The sequence below is a fragment of the Dipodomys merriami genome, unplaced genomic scaffold (genome assembly GCF_024711535.1).
Source record: "Dipodomys merriami isolate MVZ:Mamm:240054 unplaced genomic scaffold, mDipMer1.0.p SCAF_59, whole genome shotgun sequence".
Classification (NCBI taxonomy): domain Eukaryota; kingdom Metazoa; phylum Chordata; class Mammalia; order Rodentia; family Heteromyidae; genus Dipodomys; species Dipodomys merriami.
In genome coordinates this window covers 1538884-1557811 of record NW_027206168.1, presented here as the reverse complement: position 1 = coordinate 1557811, position 18928 = coordinate 1538884, and the positions used below count along the sequence as shown (strand labels likewise).

The following is an 18928-nucleotide window of genomic DNA, read 5'->3' as shown; positions in this document are numbered from 1 at the left end:
TGGATGGATCTAATGAACACTCGCTGCTGGGAAAGGTAGAAAATAGCAAAGGAAAAGAAGAAAGGCAAAATTAGTCCATTTGGACTAATTGTGAGAACAATAATCAGAGAGAGCCACCAAAACTTGTGTGTATGTGTGTGTGTGTGTGTGTGTGTGTGAGCACGTGCACACGCACGCATGCACACACATGTGCGTGTGCCAGTACTGGAGCTTGAACTCAGGACCTGGGCACTGTCCCTTCTTCTATTTTTTTTTTTTTTTTTTTTTTTTGCGTAAGGCTGGTGTTCTAACACTTGAACCATATTCCCACTTCTGGCTTTTTGGTGGTTCATTGGAGATAAAAGAATCGCAAATTTCCCTGCCCAGACTGTTTTCAAACTGTGATCCTCAGATCTCAGCCTCCTCAGAGAGGAGAGAACAGCTCCTGATTATGAAGTTCAACAAGACAGAGAGACTTCCCTAAATTCTGTGCATTTCCTTTGGCCTAAGTATCCTTGACGTCAGAGGTGGGAACAAATTGCAAGAGTCCAAGAAACCTAATGGATGATGCCACATCTTCTTTGTCTTAGGGCATTCACTTGGGAGCAATCTCTGGGCATGGGGGCTCTTTTTAGGCCTTGGAAGGGTGGATAGAATCTACAAAGAACTGAAGAATGCGGTGAACCAACTTGACCACGTTTCCGATTGCTCTCCCAGCCTATCCTGCTTGACAGGTTGGAATGGTTTGGGTAGAGATTTGTTTACTCAAATCGTCTCTTGGAAATCAACATTTAATAGGGACTTGATGGAGGGTCTGTGAAAGACAGAACCGGAAGTCACATCTCAGGTTTCATTGTATCCCTGTGGTATGTTGAAGACATAGGGTGAGGTGGACAAGCCAGCTCACAGCGACCCTTGCCAATCAGCATCAGAGCCATGTGGACTTCAGTTGATGCCTTTGGGACAGTTGATTCCCTAGGGTAATACTCACAGAAAGGCCATCTGGAGCTCTGTAAAAGCGCCAAACATCAAATCATGTGGCTGATTTAAAATACCTGCACACAGTAGCACCCAGCCTCTTCACAGGGGCAGACACACTTCCTGTAGGACTTACTGGGGATTGAGGGGAGAGTTGTGAATAGGTGAGTCCCTTTGCTAAGGACGTAGCCTGGCCTTTCCAGAGAGAACCACCCTGAGCCTCCTGGGTTTCCCATACAACCAAACCTCTTTGCCCAATGAATTCCAGGCTCTCCCTTCCCTGCAGGCACCAACTGGGAAATCATGAGATCATGGAAAGTATATAAAGCTGCACACTGTCTCTTTAAATAGTAGAGGATGAGAACGTCTCAGGCCACCATGACATATCCCAGCATTGGACCAGCCCCTGAATAAACTGGAAAGACGCCTGGTCTGGCTTCAGTTACAAGAAGTCACAATAAGGGAACAGCTGTCTGGGGGAGCCTGGTTGGAAACAGAAGGGTTTCGAGTCTGCTGGCGGTGGGTCTCCTGCTGCCCTTGGGGAGGGCTTGGCCTTCACCATCCTTCATATTTGGCTGCAAAGATATCCGTGTGGAGGAAGGGGTTACGCTGTTTGGCCTGGTGAGTTTTATTGGCAAATTATGTCTGTGTGTGTGTGTGTGTGTGTGTGTGTGTTATAGAGAGCTGCCTGTTCTCCACACCGTGCAAACCACAAATGGAAAAGACCACAGGGGAGGTGCTGTGCGTGTGTTGGGATGGATGAGAGAATCAGAAGACTTTGCACATCTGTTTAAGACGATATTACACTCTGGCTGGAGAGGCAGGGTGATGTCTGAGTGGAAGGGAGGAAGAGGTCTAGGGGCTTCTGCCATGAGAAACAGTGATGTGAGCCCAGCTGGAGGGATTCTGGTTAGTGGGTAAGGGTACTACTTCCACCTGTGGCCGCTGGGTGTGGCCAAAGCTGCTTGGCATTCTTCCTTCTCTGACACTGGGCAATAAAAGGCAGTGTGGAGGGATGGAGGGGGGTCACCTCTCTGGCAATGTCCAGTGTGGTTCCAAGTTGGGCGATGATTGCTTAAAATATTGTGTTTCTCTCCCTACCTCCAACCAAAAGAAGCCCCACGTTCTGTAAGTACGTAGATTTAGATTACATTTCATAAAAAAAAAAGTTAAGTTGGAAAATAGAAAGGGAGTGCCAGGCCCTGGTGGCTCATGCCTAGAATCCTAGCTTAAATCACTCAGGAAGTTGAGATCTGAGGATCCTGGTTGGAAGCCAGTCCTGGAAGACAAATCCCAGAGTCTCTTCTCTTCAATTAACCAGCAAAACTTAGCAAGTGGAGGTGTGGCTCAAGCAGTCGAGTGTCGGACTTGGGTGAAAAAGCCAAGCAAGATCTTGAGGCCCTGAGTTCAAACCCCAGTAATGGACCCTCTCTCCCCCCCCCAAAACCAGTCAAACCAACAAAACAAACAGCAACAAAAACAGAAAGGGAAAAAAATCTGGATTAAATATGCTACTATTTGGGAAGTGCTTCAAACAGTAAACTGTTTTGGGTAGCAAATACATAACTATTGACTGCCTAAATAAATTAGAATGGCATAAAACTAGGCAATAATTTCTAGGACATATTTGACCTGTACAGTGACCCACACAATCAGAGAAAGCATTTCCTTTTCTTTAGTCAGTCTCCTGGTATGTGCTGCTATGCAGCTAAATCACTAATTATAAGCTGTTTTAGCACTGAGGTGGCCAGGTCTATCTTGAAGGCTTGTTGTGAGGGCTTAGATGGAAAAGTTTAATCCCAATGGTGACAGTTTGGGGACTAGCTATTTGTTAATTTGTTTTTGGCATTACTGGGGCTGGAACTCAGAGCCTTACACTTGCTACGCAGCTCTCTGTCTCTGTCTCTGTCTCTGTCTCTCTCTCTCTCTCTCTCTCTCTCTCTGTCTCTGTCTCTCTGTCGCTCTGTCTCTGTCTCTCTCTGTCTCTCTCTGTCTCTGTCTCTCTCTGTCTCTGTCTCTCTGTCTCTGTCTCTCTCTCTCTGTCTCTCTTTCTCTCTCTCTCTCACACACACACACACAGTCCTTTTGCTTTCAGTTTGTTTTTCATTTTTGCTCAGGTGCACTTCTAACCACCACCTTCCTATCTCTTGACTCCTGAGCAGCTGGGATTACAAACATGCACTACCACACCTCAGAGCTCTTGTTTTCTTCCAGATGCCATGTTAACTGCTATGCAGGTGTTGTCTCCTTAAAGTAGGGCTCTAACCCTTTGCAGGGTCCTCTTTGGCGATGACAAAACCGAAGCCCAATGAATTTCAGAAAGTGCCCCCCAAATCACCACAGTAATACGCAGGGTGATCTAGTGTGCCTGAGCACAAAGCCGAACCCCTAATCAGGAGCCAGAGCAGCTAAGCATTCCACCACATCTTACTCCATGCAGGGGGATCAGGTCCTGGTAAAGCACCTGACATATTCCAGACAGTGATTGCCGATCTCACGAGTTTCTTTTTAATCCAGTGAGAGTTTTTAAAAGGCTACTATTTGAAGATTTTTCTTACTCTGATTTTTTTTTTACTTAAAGCTTAAGAATATGCAATCTGTTAAAATAGCAGCTACCTTTCATCAGTGAAGTAATGTGAAATGTTTGTGGTCAGTTAGGATGGCAGGGTTTGATGAGACAGTACACTGGTAGGTGGGGAATGTGTGTGTGTGTGTGTGTGTGTGTGTGTGTGTGTGTGTGTGTACTGCTACCGTTAATGGACAGGGCCATTTTAAGATCCACACACTCACATTCCTGTTCCCAGCTGTGCACATCAGGCTGGCTTTCCTGCAATCAGCTCGAGCTCAGCTGTGCCCAGCCAGGAAGGGCTGTGGTCTAGCCAATTTCTGAGATGCAGGGCACATCACACTCAGAACTATGAATCAGCTGATTTCCCTGGCTGCTCTTCACCCCCCACCTCAAATGACCACTTCCCTTCTTACCCTCTCCTCCATGGGCCAGGATACTAGCCAAGGCTGGGAGCCAAGCCAGGCTGCCTTAGGCAAACTCTGCCTGGAACCCATTCTGATGTAGTCTGCTTTTGCTTTGGCTAGGAGGAGCCAGATCCAGGAGATCGCTGTTCCTTAGTCGGCTTGACTCTCCCTTGCTCTGCTTCTCATTCTCCTGCTGGCAGAACCTGTTAGCTGGGTCCACTGTAACTCTAGGAAGCCTGCACACTTGCTTGGTACAGACATTGATATTGGGGTGGTGCAAGCATGGCCAACTAAGATGCCAGGGCAGGGCAAGTGAGCCAGGACTCCCGAGAGGGAACTCACTCAGGCTCAACCTCTCCGCATGGGCGCAGTGGGCACCAGCGCGCCCCGAAGCTCAGCACCGAGCCCACCTCCCGCGGGACCACATCTGGCAGGTTTTACCCCTATAGGTAGAGGGGGAATCCTCCGGCCCTGCTTGAGTGGGTGTGCCAGGGCCAAGGAGGGAGGAAGGAGGTGGGGGGAGGGAGAGGGAAGGGAGAAAGCTAGAGGTGGGGAGAAGTGGGGGTGGGAATCTCCAGTTAGTGAGCAAAAGTCAGTCGTGGCAGTTTTGCCCAGAACGGTTTTTTTTTCCCTTGGAGCGCTTAGGACCTGATAGGTGTCCCCGCCAGCCCTCCCTCCCTCCCTCTTTCCTCCCTCTCTCCCTCCCTCCGGCCCCCTCGACTCTCGGAGCCCCGCCCTCCCGTGCTAACCCTGGGACACACCCAAAGGCCGCGACGCAAACAGGGCGTCGCTCGGGTTAAAGGGGAACGCGGGGAGCCTCCCACTGCCCCCTCGCCTGGAGCGCGCGCGCAGCCCCGCCGCACCGCCGTCTTCGGGGACTCCGGACCCTTAGCGGACGCACCTCTGAGTGTGTGCCCGAGGCCACACTCCGATTGGTGTGGGGGGGACATCTGTTCCTTTGGGGCTGTAAGTAATTCTATGGGCAGAGCGGAGGAGATGGAGGAGAAACGCGGGTACCTTCCGTCGTGGATGGCGAGGCCGGGTCCCCCAGTTTCGGGCCACCAGAGCGCAGACCCCGGCCTCGTTCTGTGCCACCGCGGCAGGAGGGGAGGGGGGGGGACGAGTCCCTAAAAAAAGTGTGCTTTGTGCTCGGTAGATCTGACTGGGGTGGTGATGGTGGTACCCGGGCAGGCGAGGGCGGGGCAGCCGGGGACCCCCCCCCCACACACCAGGTCCAGACCCTCGAGGTCCCCTAGATCGTAGCCACACGCGGGATCGCCCCTCCTCGCGCTCCCAGCCGCCGGGCACCGTGGGATTTCACGCCAGTCCTCCCCCGAGGGCATGGGCGAACCTCGCGTGTTTCTTGAGCGCCGTCCAGGGTGTCTGTGGACGTGTTGCTGGTGGAGAAAAGCGAAGGCGGGCGGGATCAGGTACTTTAAAAACTAACCTACGCGCCTGTCGGGCCCTCGGGGTCCTGGTGCGTTAAGACCCTTGCGCCTGTCCGACCTCCGGGGTCCTGGTGCGTTAAGGTGTTCATGGAGTGGTTAGTCTTTGACAGCAGCTCGGGTTTTCTCATTCCAGGTCACCCCCAACCTGAAGGTTCCCCAAAGTCTATAAAGTGAGTGTCTCTAGGACTCCAAGACCTTTACTTGTTGTTTTTACGATCAGCTCTAATTAGCCGGAATCAATCAAAGCTTTCCTCTGGGGCTTTCCTCTGCCCAGCTCCTGGACTCGTGTCCCGGTGCGCCCAGGCTGGATCTGAGGCTGGATGGGGGTCCTCACGGGGGCGCTCCGGGCCCCGCTCCGGCGGAGGCTTGGGGGTGTTGACCCGGGAGCGGAGGTCTCCCCGGCCCGCCCCCCAGGAGCTGCTTCCTCCCGGGAAGGCAGCACGAAGGGCGGGAAGCGCGGGGGGCCCGGGCCGTGCTCTCCCGCCCAGCCCACGCTCCCGGCTCAACAGCCGCCGGGGTCCACGCCCGGCCAGGCTGGGGACAGGACCGGATGGCTCCCCGGGCTGGCCAAACCGGGTGGACACTTGGAGGCGCACTAACGGAACGCGGCGCGCACTGGGGTCTGGGAAAGCCAAGCTCCCCAAGGCGCCCCGAGGTCTCGTAGGCCGCGGGTGGCGCCCGGCGCCCAGCCCGGGATCCAGGCGCAGGAGGAGGGGAGGGAAATCGCCATCGGAACCCCGGGGTCTAGGGGAGCGTGGCCTCTCTCTTGCCCGTCCCATGCCAGGCCTGTCTTGGAGGGGGGGAGGAAGGGAGGCGCCTCGGGAAGGGGGTGGCGCCCTGCGAGGCTCGTAGATAGTCATTTCGTCCGCCCCGGGGTGACTTTAGACGTGCGCGCCCCCTTGTTTTGTTCCCGAAGCAAAAGCGGTTGGGTGGCAGGCGGGCCCCGCCGGCCTCGGGGTGGGGATCCTGCGGTCGGCTGCCGCCCCCTCCCGGTGATGGGGCGCTGGGGCGCGGAGGGCGGGTGCCGGGGCGCGAGAGGGCGGGCACCGGGCGCAGGGCCCGGTCCTGGCGGCGGGCGTCCCGCTAGCCGGGCTCGGATCCACGCCCCTCCGCCCCCCCTGCTGCTCCGCCCCGCGCTCCGCCCGCCGCGCCCCGCCGGCTCCGGAGCGCGGGCGCTCGCTCAGTCTCGGTTTTCTCTCTCGGTCTCTCCACTGCACACAGGCCCGGGACTCGCTGAGCTCTGCTTGCCGCCGCCACCATGCTCCTCCTGCTGCTGGGAATCATCGTGCTGCACGTCGCCGTGCTGGTGCTGCTGTTTGTCTCCACCATCGTCAGCGTGAGTGCGGGGAAAGGCGAAGCGAGGCTCCCCGGGCGAGCGGCGGGAGCGATCACGCCTCCAGCTCCCAGCCTCAGCTGCCCAGGGCCAGGGCTGGGCTGTTAGTGGCAGTCACAAAGTCCCCCAGGCTTTAGCTCTTAAATTTACCAAAAACAAAGAGAGAAAGTTTTCCAGGGAAGTCTGTGAGACCCTGATTTCCAATTAAATACCAAAAAGCAGCAAGTGGCTGTGGTTCAAGTGGTAGAGTGCCAGCCTTGAAAGGAAAGAAAAGGCTCAGGCTCTGAGTTCAAGTCCCAGGACCAGGGGAAAAAAAGGAAAAGTTTTCCTTCCTTCCTTCCTTCCTTCCTTCCTTCCTTCCTTCCTTCCTTCCTTCCTTCCTTCCTTCCTCCCTCCCTCCTTCCCTCTCTCCCTCCCTTCTTCCCTTCCTTCCTCTATTTTTCTTTTTCTTTCTTCTTGAAATAGAACAGGCCCAGGGGTAGTACTCAAGTTAGAACTTCAATACGTTAGTTTAACCTAGGTAATTTCAAGACCTATCCACAGTTTCTCCAATCTTCATTTGATAAATTCTTTCACTGTTTCTTTTTTCTTCCACGTAGCCTTGCTGAGGACATGAAATGTAGTTATTTTATGAAGATAATGGGTTTCTCTTCAAGGTGTAGGTCAGATAGCTGAGTTTTGAAACACCGCTTTAGAACTTGAAACTGGAAACCGAGAATTGTCTTTTCTGGAAGAGGTTGGCTTTCTGACATACCACAGCGCTATGATAGACAAGTCTCCACTGAGTGGAATAACTACTTACAAAATGACCAGTTTTAAACTTACTCTGTGTGTGTGTGTGTATGTGTGTATGTGTGTGTGTGTGTGTGTGTGTGTGTGTGTGTGTGTGTGTGTGTGTGTGTGTGTGTGTGTGTGTGTGTGTGTGTGTGTACATACTCAGGCTTGAACTAAAAGCCTGGGCACTGTCCCTTACCTTTTTCACCCAAGTTTGGCACTCTACCACTTGAGCCACAGCTCCACTTCTGGCTTTCTGTTTTGGTGGTTAATTGGAGATAAAGGTCTCACAGACTTTCCTTTCCCAGGCTGATCAAAGCTAGCCTGAGTAGCTAAGATTACAGGTGTGAGACACCAATACCTAGCTTTTACACTTTCTTGCAGAAAAAGTCAGTCACTTATGTGCCTTTGACTTCAACGTAAGGCAGCATGCTGGTATAATTTTCTGGTTCATTTGAGAAATACTTAGATTGCAGATTTGTGAATTGTCTTATAATGTATAAGTATTTTTGCAAGATCTTAATGATGTTGGATGCCTATCTTGTTAGACTCATAGGAATTATGAGTAAGGAAGTAGCTTTCGAGAGGCAACGACTTGTGAATGACAGCTAGGTGAAATCCTGTGTGAATGAGGGGTATCCTGGGACAAGCACATGGCTTTGTGTGTGTGTGTGTGTGTGTGTGTGTGTGTGTGTGTGTGTGATTGAGAACACTGGGGCTTGAACTCAGGGCCTAGGTAGTGCTGTCCCTTAGATTTTTCACTCCAGGCTGTCACTCTACCATTTGAACCACAGCTCCACTTCTGGCTTTCTGTTTTGGTGGTTAATTGGAGATAAAAGTCTCATGGGTTTTCCTGCCCCAGCTGACTTTGAACCTCTATCCTCTGATCCCAGGCCCTTAATCACCAGTACCCAGACTGTTCCTGGACACTGACTGTGAGCCTTGCCAGGAAGCAAGGTGTGGGGCGGGGCATGCAGGTGGGCGGGGCATCCTCCATCCTCCATCCTCCTCCCTCTCCATCTCCATGTCCATCTTGCTCTCCCTCCTGTTACCCCTCACCACCTCCAATGACTTGAGATGTCTTTTATTTCTAGCAATGGCTTGTGGGCAATGGACATGCCACGGATCTCTGGCAGAACTGTAGCACATCTTCCTCCGGGACCATCCAGCACTGCTTTTCGTCATCAGCGAGCGGTGAGATTGCCTCTCTCCTTCACAGTTGCTCTTTAGGAGTTGTGCTATCAGTCCGGACCAGAGCACCTGTTCTTGGAAGTCATGAGCTTTCCCTGGTTATTGCTGGGGTGCAGTGGCATGTCATACACACCCACAGATCTAAGGTGAAAGAAAGGGAGGCAGCCACTGCCTCTTAAGGGAAGCTGAGATCCAGGTATCATGGCCATCCTCTTGGCCCAAGTTAGGCCTGTCAGCCCAGCTGCCCAAGAGGCTGAGATCTGAGGATCAGGGTTGGGTTGGAAGCCAGCGTGGGCTCCTGCCCAGGTAAGGCAGATTAGTCTGTGAGACTTATCTCCAATCACACACACACACACACACACACAAGATAAGGAGAGGTGTGGCTCAAGTGATAGAGGGTTATCCTTGAGCAAAACAATCTAAGAGACAGTGCTCAGGTCCTGAATGGATATCAGTGAAAGGAAGGAAGGAGAAAACAAAAACAGAAATGCCTTCCTAATCGCTTATTGTAATGTTTTTTTGGGAGTAAAACCCTTTGCCTAAGTAGGCAGTGCGAGTGATTCACAGCTGAGCCAGAAGCGGAATTAGATTCCATCGGGACCTGTGGTCTCATGGGCATCATTGGTTTGTTGGCTGTATCCATCCAGACATGTCCAACTTTCTCCTGCTGCCTTGATGTTAGGGCTGTCCTGAGATGCTCCCAGCCACTCTGGGGTTCTCCAGGGACCTCAACTTCCCCTCCCACATCTTGGTCTTTATGCTGTCACTTAGCATCCAAGCCTGAATGCTTCCTTGTTAAAGGATGGGGATATGAAGCTATTTGCAAAGCCCTAAGCTGCGGGTGGAGTTCTTCACTCAGAAGATGGTATTTCATCTCTGTCCTCAGCAACTTTGCCTAGGGGATATTGGAACCCAGGCTTACCAAGGGTCATATGAAGGGGCAGTTGGCTGTGGAAGGATCCACTAGAAACATCCTTGCCTTCTTCCCGTCCCAGCCCCCATCCCACTCTGATTACCCAGAGGGGGGAAAATGCTTAACAAGGAAGCTTGTGTCTTTGCACACACAGAGCTCTATGGGATGTTCTGCTTTGATAATTAGATATCGATTGGAACTTAGTCACACAGGTTAGTGCTGAAACCCCACTCCCACCCCCAAAGGCCCAAGACCTCCAAGGGTCTGGCTTAGCTTGGTCTGTGTTTCAAAGCATGCAGCCTTAGCTTGGAAGGGGAAATAGTGGCAGAGATCTCCTGATATCCTGGGTTTCAAAGGCCAGTGAATACAGCGCACTTTCTCGTAGATCTGGGGTTTCTGATATGGATGCTATCCTCAATGAGAGGGGGATCCAGTTTAGATCCTGTGTAGGAGGTAAAATGGCCCTGGGCTGTGGCTTTATACCACCTAGTTTCTTGGTTGGACTTTATTTCCCATGGTCTCTGCACTCAAGTGTATTGCTTGAAGCATTGCAAATGAAATTCCTTGGATGTCAGTTCAGTAGAAATAGGAACCACTAACCGGGTGCTGGTGGCTCACACCTGTCATCCTGGCTCAGGAGGCTGAGATCTGAGGATCGAAGTTAGAACTAGTCCTGGGCAGAAAAACCCAGGAGACTTATCTTCAATTTGTCGCTAAAAATCCAGAAATAGAGCTGTGGCTCAAGTGATAAAGCCCCAGCTTTGCGTGACAAACCTAAGAGAGAGTGCAAAGCCCTAAGTGTAACCCCCCAGGACTAGGACCAAAAAAGAAAAAAAAGAAACCACTAACGTATTCACTTGGTAACTGAACTTTTCTGCCCAAGACAGAAACGTTCTACTATTTAAACCCCTGCTCCACTTCTGGCTTTGATCTACGATCCTCAGATCTCAGTCTCGTGAGTAGCTAGGATTACAGACTTGAGCCACAGGCACCAGGCTGAAAAAACAACAACAACAACAACAAAACACCCTTGCTTTATATTTCCATCTTCTTGGAGCAGGGGAAAGGAAAAGCCCTCCTGGTCTTATTAATGTTTTCTCTGATTATGGGAGATGCATTCATCTAAAACCACCCTAGTGGTTGCATGGTGAATTGGAAACCAAGTCAATGAAGTGCCCAAGAATGCGATGGTAGTGCTGTCCCCAAAGCCACAGCATCCGGTGGCTTCTTCTTCCTTTCTGGGTCTGGCAGAAATTCTCTCCACACTAAGGATGGGAGGAGTCTGTGTGCTCGCTCCTGACCCCCGGTGGCCACAAGTGGCATCTCGCCCCTCCCCTTCAGAGCCCTTTTGAAATTCTGCGGCTCTCGCTGGTCTGGAGTCCACAGGCCCTGTCTCCAAGTGGCATCTGGCCAAGGGGGGGTTGGCAGGGAGGCCTAGACGCTTAGGTCCGGAAGGGAACAGTTTTGGCAGGCGTGTTAAAACCAGGGTGAGTTTCAGCCGACCAGAGGAGGCAGGGGATTTGCTAAATGGTGGGCAAACTGCCTGTGTGAAGGATGACTCTCTGCCTGTGGCCGGTTGCTGACCTGGGGCTGGGCCTTCTGGTGTCTAGGCTGACCCTTGGCGTTACAAGCAGAACTCTGCATGTTTCCATGTTATGCAGAGGAAACTTCGGGTCTCTCCCCATATTCCTTATAAGCACGCTTATTTTCTGGGGGACACTTGCAGTGGCTTTGTGTATAGAGAGCTCTCTGCAGATCTGCCTGGTTGATCTCCACATTTCCAGAGTGTTCCCTCTCCTCCACATCTATCTTCTTGACTCTCAGTGGAAGGGCATTTTTAAGAAACTCTGGATGGGCCATGGAATGACCTGGGTATTTCCACGTGGACTTTATGCTAAGATAGATGCTTCCATTTCAACCTCTGCGCTGTCATTCTCTGCTGATGCCGATCTCTCGTCTGAAAACACGTGCTTCAACTTAGCTCAGGCTGCGAGGATTCCTGGGGAAATCCTCTTGTGTTTTTTGATCATCACTCAGTAAATGACAGAGATGAATCGTAGGAAGTGTTTATGAAAGGATCCGGCTGCTTCAGTGCATGCAAATGGAAATTATTTGTCTGGTCAATGATTGCTCATAGGAGGTTAGAGACAAACTTTTTGGAAGCAATCCAAAGTAATTTCGTTGTGGTTTTGCTGGTAGGAGGGTTTATACTTGGAGTCTCTTACTTGGTACTCTCCCCATTGAGCCATACATCTAGCCCAGCTTTTTGCTGGCTAATTGGAAATGCAGTCTCCCACAGACTTTTTTTTTTTCAAACTCAGGTTGGCCTCAAATTATTATCCTTTGGATCTCAGCTTCCTGAGTTCTAGGACTACAGTGCTTGGCAAAAGTAACTCCTTCTTGGTGTTGGTTTTTTGTAGGATAAGTAGATTTTTTTTATTGAATGGAGATTTTATTTATATGTTTGTGCAGTACTGGAGCTTGAACTCTGGGTCTTATATTCTCGCGTAGCTCATGGCTGGCACTCTACCATTTGAACCATGCCCTCCAGCCCCTGTATTGTTTTGTTATTGGCAAGGCTGATCTCGGACTCATGAGCTCATGAGCAGGCTTTCTGCCTGAACCACCATAGGAGCTGGGACTACAGGTGTGCACCTCAGCACGGGGTTGTGACCTTCTACTTTCTTTCTGTGGGCTGTGTTCTCCCTGAGGGTGTTTTCTTTGTGAATTGGGCCTTGCTGGTGTGAACTTGCAGGAAGTCTGACCTCTATGCAGTAGAGTTCAACAATACAGGCCAGGGGCTCCTAAGCCCCTAAGGGGTTAGATTGCTTACTACCTGTCTTCTCCCTCTCTCCCCCTTCCTACCCCCCCTCCACCCTTGCCCTAAATATTTTCCTACTGTATGGCCCTGCCTGAAGGCAGAGGTGAAGGCCTTGGTGGGGAAATCTCCATGGTGCCTCAGGACTACATGTGTACACTAGACATTCAGAGCCCATCCTCTACCCAGCCTCCCGGAGGAGTTGGGCTAAGTATGGCAGGCTAAATTACTCAGGGTGACCGTGAGGGCCAGATGAGCAGGGTGTGGGGGCAGGCAGACTGTGCTGGAGTTCAGGGAGGAAGTGGAAGAGAAGTCACTGGTGGGTGGAGGAATCTGACCCATCCTCCCAAAGGACTGGCAGGATTTAAGTGAGGACAGGCAAAGGGGTGGATACTCCCTGACTGGGTGTTGACCTCACGCATGGCATGGAACACATCTTCAAGTGGCAGTGGCTTAGATAAGTTTACGTTCCTCTCTTTAAAAGATGTCAGTCGGCAGCCCAAGAAAGGAATGCTGGTATCCTGAAATAGTCACCAACTTTTGGGTTTGGCTCCTATCCTCATAGATCAAAAGGCTGCTAGAGCTCCAGCCATCTCATCAGGCTACTAAGCAGTTGGTAGAAGGACAGAATGCATCTTATTCCCTGTTGTTGGACCTCTGTGATTTGGTTTGAATCACATTGGATTCACATATTGAATCCAGAGTGGTTTCTGTTATTGTTGTTGTTGTTATACCTGTCTCGGGGCTTAAATTCAAGGCCTGGGTACTGTCCCTGAGATGCTTTTTGCTTTTTCCTTAAGTCTAGCGGTCTACCACTTGAGCCTACTTCTGGGTTTTGGGTAGTTCATTGGAGATTTCTATCTGGGTTGGCTTTAAAACTGTGATCCTCAGATCTCAGCCTCCTGAGTAGCTAGGATTACAGGCAGGGGCCTCCGGCTCAAGGATGACATTTTTAAACATCTGAACCTGATCATGTCACTCCATTTCCCATTTAATGGGATGTCTCCAGCTAGGCCTGCCTTTCCTGATCCCCTCTCCCCCTTCCTTCTTGGAGTCATGGCAGGCCCACCAGCCACCCCAGTATTGCTAGGTCCCTGATTGTTTCCTCATTTGTCAGAACTCCCACGGTGGCAGCTTCTGATTGGCTGGCTCGAGTCCTTTCCTGTTTCCTGTGGCTCTTGTTTTCATGTTGAATCCAGGGTGAGGTTTTGAAGCATTCAAAATCCATCCTGATTTTTGAATCTAGTAGGTCTTCATCTCTGGGTGAGAATCCTTAATAGGCCCATAGGAATCTACTGAAGAGTCTCTTCCTCTCTCTTCTCCTTTATCTGGGATTCTGTCCTGTACTGTCTTTGTTGTCTCTGTGTTCCTCTCTCTCCCTCTCTCTCTCTCTCTCTCTCTCTCTCTCTCTCTCTCTCTCTCTCTCTCTCTCTCTCTCTCTCTCTCTCTCCTCTCTCCCTCTTTCCCCTCCTCTCTTCTTTCTATTCTATCCTTATTTTTACAATGTGAGAGATTGAACTCTGGGCTTCACACTTCCTAGGTAGTAGACATTCTCTTGATTGAGCCCTGCTTCTTTTTTTTGAGACAGGGTCTTACTTTCTGACCAGGCCAACTGGAACTACGATCCTCCTATTTTACACTTCCGTCATAGCTGGGAGGATAGTCATGCCCACTGAGCTGGCTTTTTCCCTGTTGAGATGGGGATCTCTCAAACCTTTTCTAGGGCTGGCCTGGAACCGTGGTTTTCCCAGTTTCAGCCCCTTACCGAACTGGAATGACAGGCACGAGCCATCCAGCTATTGGTTGAGACGGAGGTCTTAAGAAGTCATTTCTGGGCTGGCTTCAATCCATAGTGCCTGTGATTATTGCCCCTTGCATAGTTAGGATTACAGGTATGAGCTACTTCACTCAACCTTTCTGCTCTTTCAGAACTAGTCTTTGTACATCTACTATGTGCTGTAGGCTTTTGCAGGCTCTGAGGATACCAGAATGAACGAGGACTTACAGGGCATGGGACACAGCTCTTGATATACATGGGCAACTTTGGGGCTGGTGTCATGAGCTATGAAGAGAGTGAGGTGGAAAAGGGTTTGGGGGGCTGGGGTGCAGAGGGAAGGCCCTGTGAGGAACTACCCAGAGCCACCTGTGCACATCTAGATAGACTACGGGCAGGGGGCTATCAGGGACAGGTGTCCAGGAGGGGTAGAACTTGGCACAGGTGAAGAACAGAGAGCAGTAGTGGGGGACAACCAGAGCTGTCCCTTACAGGTTATCCCCAGGGTCTTTCTAGACTCTTATAATGATGTTGATGCCTAAGGATGCAGTTCTAACTTTTCTGATTGCATTCAGACCCACCCTAAATTCTCAGTGATCTGTGTGTGTGTGTGTGTGTGTGTGTGTGTGTATGTGTGTGTGTGTAGTGGGGCTTGAACTCAGGGTCTGGGTGCTGTGTCTGAGCATTTTCACTCCAGGCTGGTGCTCTACTGCTTGAGCCATAGCTCCATTTCTGGCTTTTTGCTACTTAATTGGCAATAAGAGTCTCATGGACTTTCCTGCCTGGACTGGCTTTAAACTGCAAATCTTCAAATCTCAGCCTCCTGAGTAGCCGGGGTTACAAATGTGAGCCACTGACATCTAGCAAATGAGGAGCTGGAGGAAGCATCCAGAAGCCTTCATAAGGCAGGATCGATGGCGATCACTTTCTGCTTGCGATTTTGGGCACTAGGGTTCTCCTCCCTTTCACTTATCACCTTCTAGATCTTCCAGAGACTTCTCATGATCACCATTGAGAAAAAAGCTGTACACAAGCGTCATGCTAGGGTATTCAACAGCAAGAAGTCTCTGCCTTGATTCAAAATGGAGCCTCAGGTTTGGGATACACAGAGCCCATGGAGTCATCTCCACACTGGCAAATAGGGGCAGAGATAATGCAGGCCAGTTCCTGGAGTCCTGCTTTCCGAATAGGTCAAATCTGAGGCTCTGGTTTGGGGTATGCTGAGGGAAAGTTCACAGTCTACTGACTCAGAGGGTCTGTGCAGAAGCAACAACAAAGTGACACTGAAAACAACAATAACCCAAAAAGAACGTTTGTTTTGTACTAACTGCTTTTCGATGTGACGTGACTTTCGCCATGGATCTAAACCCTGCTTTTAAGTACCCATGAGTGTTCTTGTGCCCTCAACTCACCTTTGTGGTGTGGATCTTCAGTAAGTTGATTGAGATTCGGGCAGTGTATCTGGTGGGTAGAGTAACCTACTTTGCCTTAGCCTTGCCCTGATCTTTTGGCTGGTCTTCATCAGCCTTAGAAAACCTAAGTAAAACAGGGCTCAAGCATTAGCTTGTCTTTACTGGACCTAGATCCTATGCCTGTTGCTGCTTACCAGGTTCTCTCTTAAGGCAAAGGAGCAGGGCAGTGAACTTCATCTTGAGAGCATGGGTTATCCCAAACATTTTCACTTCTAGAAAGAAGAGCTATGTCCTGCCCCAAAGCAGGATGGGAATTTGGAGAGATCTCCTCTGCTTTTGTCTCCAGAGCCTGCTTTGGCCTTCATTTCCCTGCTGGCTACAGGAGGGTGGACTGGGACCCAGGCCAGGGGTCCATTCCAGGCCTTTCCTTTCCATTCTAAATGACAACAACAAACTCACCACATCGGATAGGTTGTGGGTAGCACAAGTGCAAATGCTTAGCTGGAGAAAAGAGAAAATGGACGGTGTTGCTTTCAGAAGCTTTGGCGGTAGCTTGCCTCTGTCTCTGTCCACAGAATGATCCCAGGTTCCACTGCAGGGTGGCCCTGTCCCCTTGGCAGGGGCTCCTGACCATTTCCTTGTCTGTGGCGGGGCTTTGGGGTCAGACTTGGGCAGATGCAGGGAGGCCCTCAGCATTTATGGGTTCCTGTTGTGCAATTTAAAATTTCTGTGGCTCCCTGGACCAACCCATAATTTCTACTTGAGTAATGGCTCTTGATTTTACCAGACTTCATGGGAGACCAAGGGCCTGGCCTCTTGGCGGATGAGGGAAGTGCTGGCAGGGATAGCATGTGGTACCCAGAGAGCCACAGATGCCAGCATCCAGGAGTTAATATGCCACACTTGTTCAGACCGATCTCAGAACCATTTGCCCTTTGAACTTTGTGCTTTATTTATTTATTTATTTATTTAATTGTTTGCTGGTTCAGGGGCTTGGACTCAGAGTCTAGGTGCTGTCCCTGATCCTCTTTGTGCTCAAGGCTAGAGCTCTACCAGTTGAGCCACAGCTCTCCTTCTGACTTTTTCTGAGTAAGTTTATTGGCAATAAGACTCTCACAGGCTTTCCTGTCCGGGCTGACTTTGAATTATGATCCTCAGATCTCAGCCTCCTGAGTAGCTAGGATTATAGGTGTGGCCACTAGCACCCCGGCTTTGAACTTTAGCTTTGTAAAACTTCAATTGCAAATCTGAGGTGGGAGGATGGCTTGAGACTCACAATTTGAGGCATGCTGGACAAGGTAGAGATGCCATCTCAAAAACAAGTCTTTCATGAATCCTTTAGAATTCACAAGAGAGAGGCAAGGAAGCATCCCTAAGTCTCAGGAACAGGGTAAAGCGGTTAACCCCTCTCAGGGGCCAACAGGAGGATGTGTGGGAGAAAGCCTTCTGAGAAGAGCTGACTTGGGGAGCTAGCATGTGTGGACAACCGTGCAGTGCACTCACCTCATGTTCATTGTACTGATGGGATGGAAGCTTTCACCTTCAAGACAGCTCCTTCATTTCTGAGAGGTACCAATGAGAACCATTCATGGATTCTGCAAATATATCATCAAGTCCATCCTAGATACGAGGCTCCTTTCCAGAAATAGGTTTAAAAAAAAACAAACAACCACCACCAAAGTCTGGTCCTGTGGGTTCACACAGCTAATTAGTTGGTGGACAAAGCCAATAGGTAATCAGTAAAGAATCCTGAGAGTGGACAGTCCTATGCAAGATGGAACAGAAAGTCATCTCTGGAGAGGAAGGAGCTGGTTTCAACAGACCTCCTCCTCCTTCTGTAGCCATGTGAACCAGCTTTAAAGACAGGGAGGGATCAGCCAACACGAAGAACCAGGAGAAGAAGATTCCAGAGGGTGGAGGAGTTTAGTGTGGCTCTAGCTGGAAGAAAGGCAATGAGGTGAGGTGAGGTGGGAGAGAGGAGAGGACTGAATTGTTAGGACCTAAGAGGCCCAACTGGGAAGGCCAGTGGAGAGGCCTGCGAAGGGTTGGAAGCAAGAAAGTGGAATGATTTGATTTCTGAAAGCTCATGCTGGTTGTTTTTGTTGAGAATGAAATTTGAGATGGGCACTGGTGGCTCATGCCTGTAATCTTGGCTACCGTAGGAGGCCAAGATTGGAGGACTGAGTTTCAAAGCCATCCCAGGCAGAGAAGCCTGGCTCTTAACTCTAATTAACCACCAAATAGCTGGAAGTAAAGGTATGGCTCAAGGGGGTAGAGCTACAACCTTCGGTGAAAAAGCCAGGTGAGAGCCCCCTAGTTCAAGCCCCAGCACCAGCAGAAGTTGGAGGAGAGAGGCCAGAATGGGAAGTGGGTGCCATGCTGTCTAGCTGGAGTGATCTAACAGTTTGATCGCAGTGATGAAGATGATGATGATGGTGATGGCGATGATGACCATGACGCTGATGCCATATCTCTTACTGGTACCCCACATTGTCTCAAGAGGCCTGTGTTTAGTCCTCATTGGAGGTAGTGCTTGACTGGGCAGAAGTAGTGGGGAAAGAGACAGGGCTGATGTCCGGTGTTCCTGCTAGTTTAGATGTAGAGGTTTAGGGAGAGAATGAGGACATGACTTCTAGGTTTGTGGCCTCAGAAACTGGGCATGAAATGGGGTCTTTGACTGAGCTAGAAGAGACTGGAGAAAGGAGCAAGGTGTCCGAGGGACTGAGGAACAGGAGTCGGGTTCTGGTCATGGGAGGTGTTGGCAAAGCCTCTCTCGGAGTTAGATATGAGTAGCTCAGGAAGTTGTGAGTCTGTCTGGAAGGGTTTTCCATGCCAGTGTGCTGAATGAAAGGAGAGATCGGAGGAAGAAAGCACAGACTGGAGTGGAGGCTTGGGCAGTGGTGATGGGGGTTTTGGAAGGAGGGAGGTGAAGGAGCAGCCAGGATATGGGAGGAAGGTCTTGAGATAATCTCTTAAGATTTCCCAGATCGCTTTCTCTTTTCCTGTTGCTTTTGTTGCCTGCCTGCTGTGTGAGATTTGGGTGGATCGAGTCCTGTTGGTGCTTTTGTAGTGACCTCTGCGGTCAGCCCAGGGGGACAAAAATCTGTGGCCCCCTCACAGTTCTCCACAGAGGTGAAGATCATGGTTTCCTCTTCTCTTCTGCTGGTGTCTTCTCCCTTCTAATGGCGGCTTCTCTTGCTAAGAGATTGAGCATCTGGGGTTCTTATTTTCCTGAACGGGCTCTGACTCTAACAAAATAGGGTCCACCGAGGCAGGCCCCTTGGTTTCCCCACAGCAAAGTAGGTGCTGAGATAGGGCATGAAACCAGGACTGGC

General features: G+C 50.5%; 1 protein-coding gene across 2 annotated transcripts in view; it reads left to right on the top strand.

The window, feature by feature from the left end:
* Nucleotides 1-1408: 1408 nt before the first annotated feature.
* Nucleotides 1409-18928, top strand: part of Pmp22 (peripheral myelin protein 22) — a 33284-nt gene continuing 15764 nt past the window's right edge. Inside the window, exons 1-3 of one of the 2 annotated variants that reach the window (XM_070001409.1) lie at nt 1409-1578; nt 6600-6714; nt 8580-8679. In XM_070001409.1, coding sequence (XP_069857510.1) covers nt 6637-6714; nt 8580-8679 — 178 coding nt within the window. In that variant the 5' untranslated portion in view covers nt 1409-1578; nt 6600-6636. Of the gene's footprint in view, nt 1579-4723; nt 4897-6599; nt 6715-8579; nt 8680-18928 lie in introns of those variants that run through there. The other variant, XM_070001408.1, reaches the window with a different exon arrangement.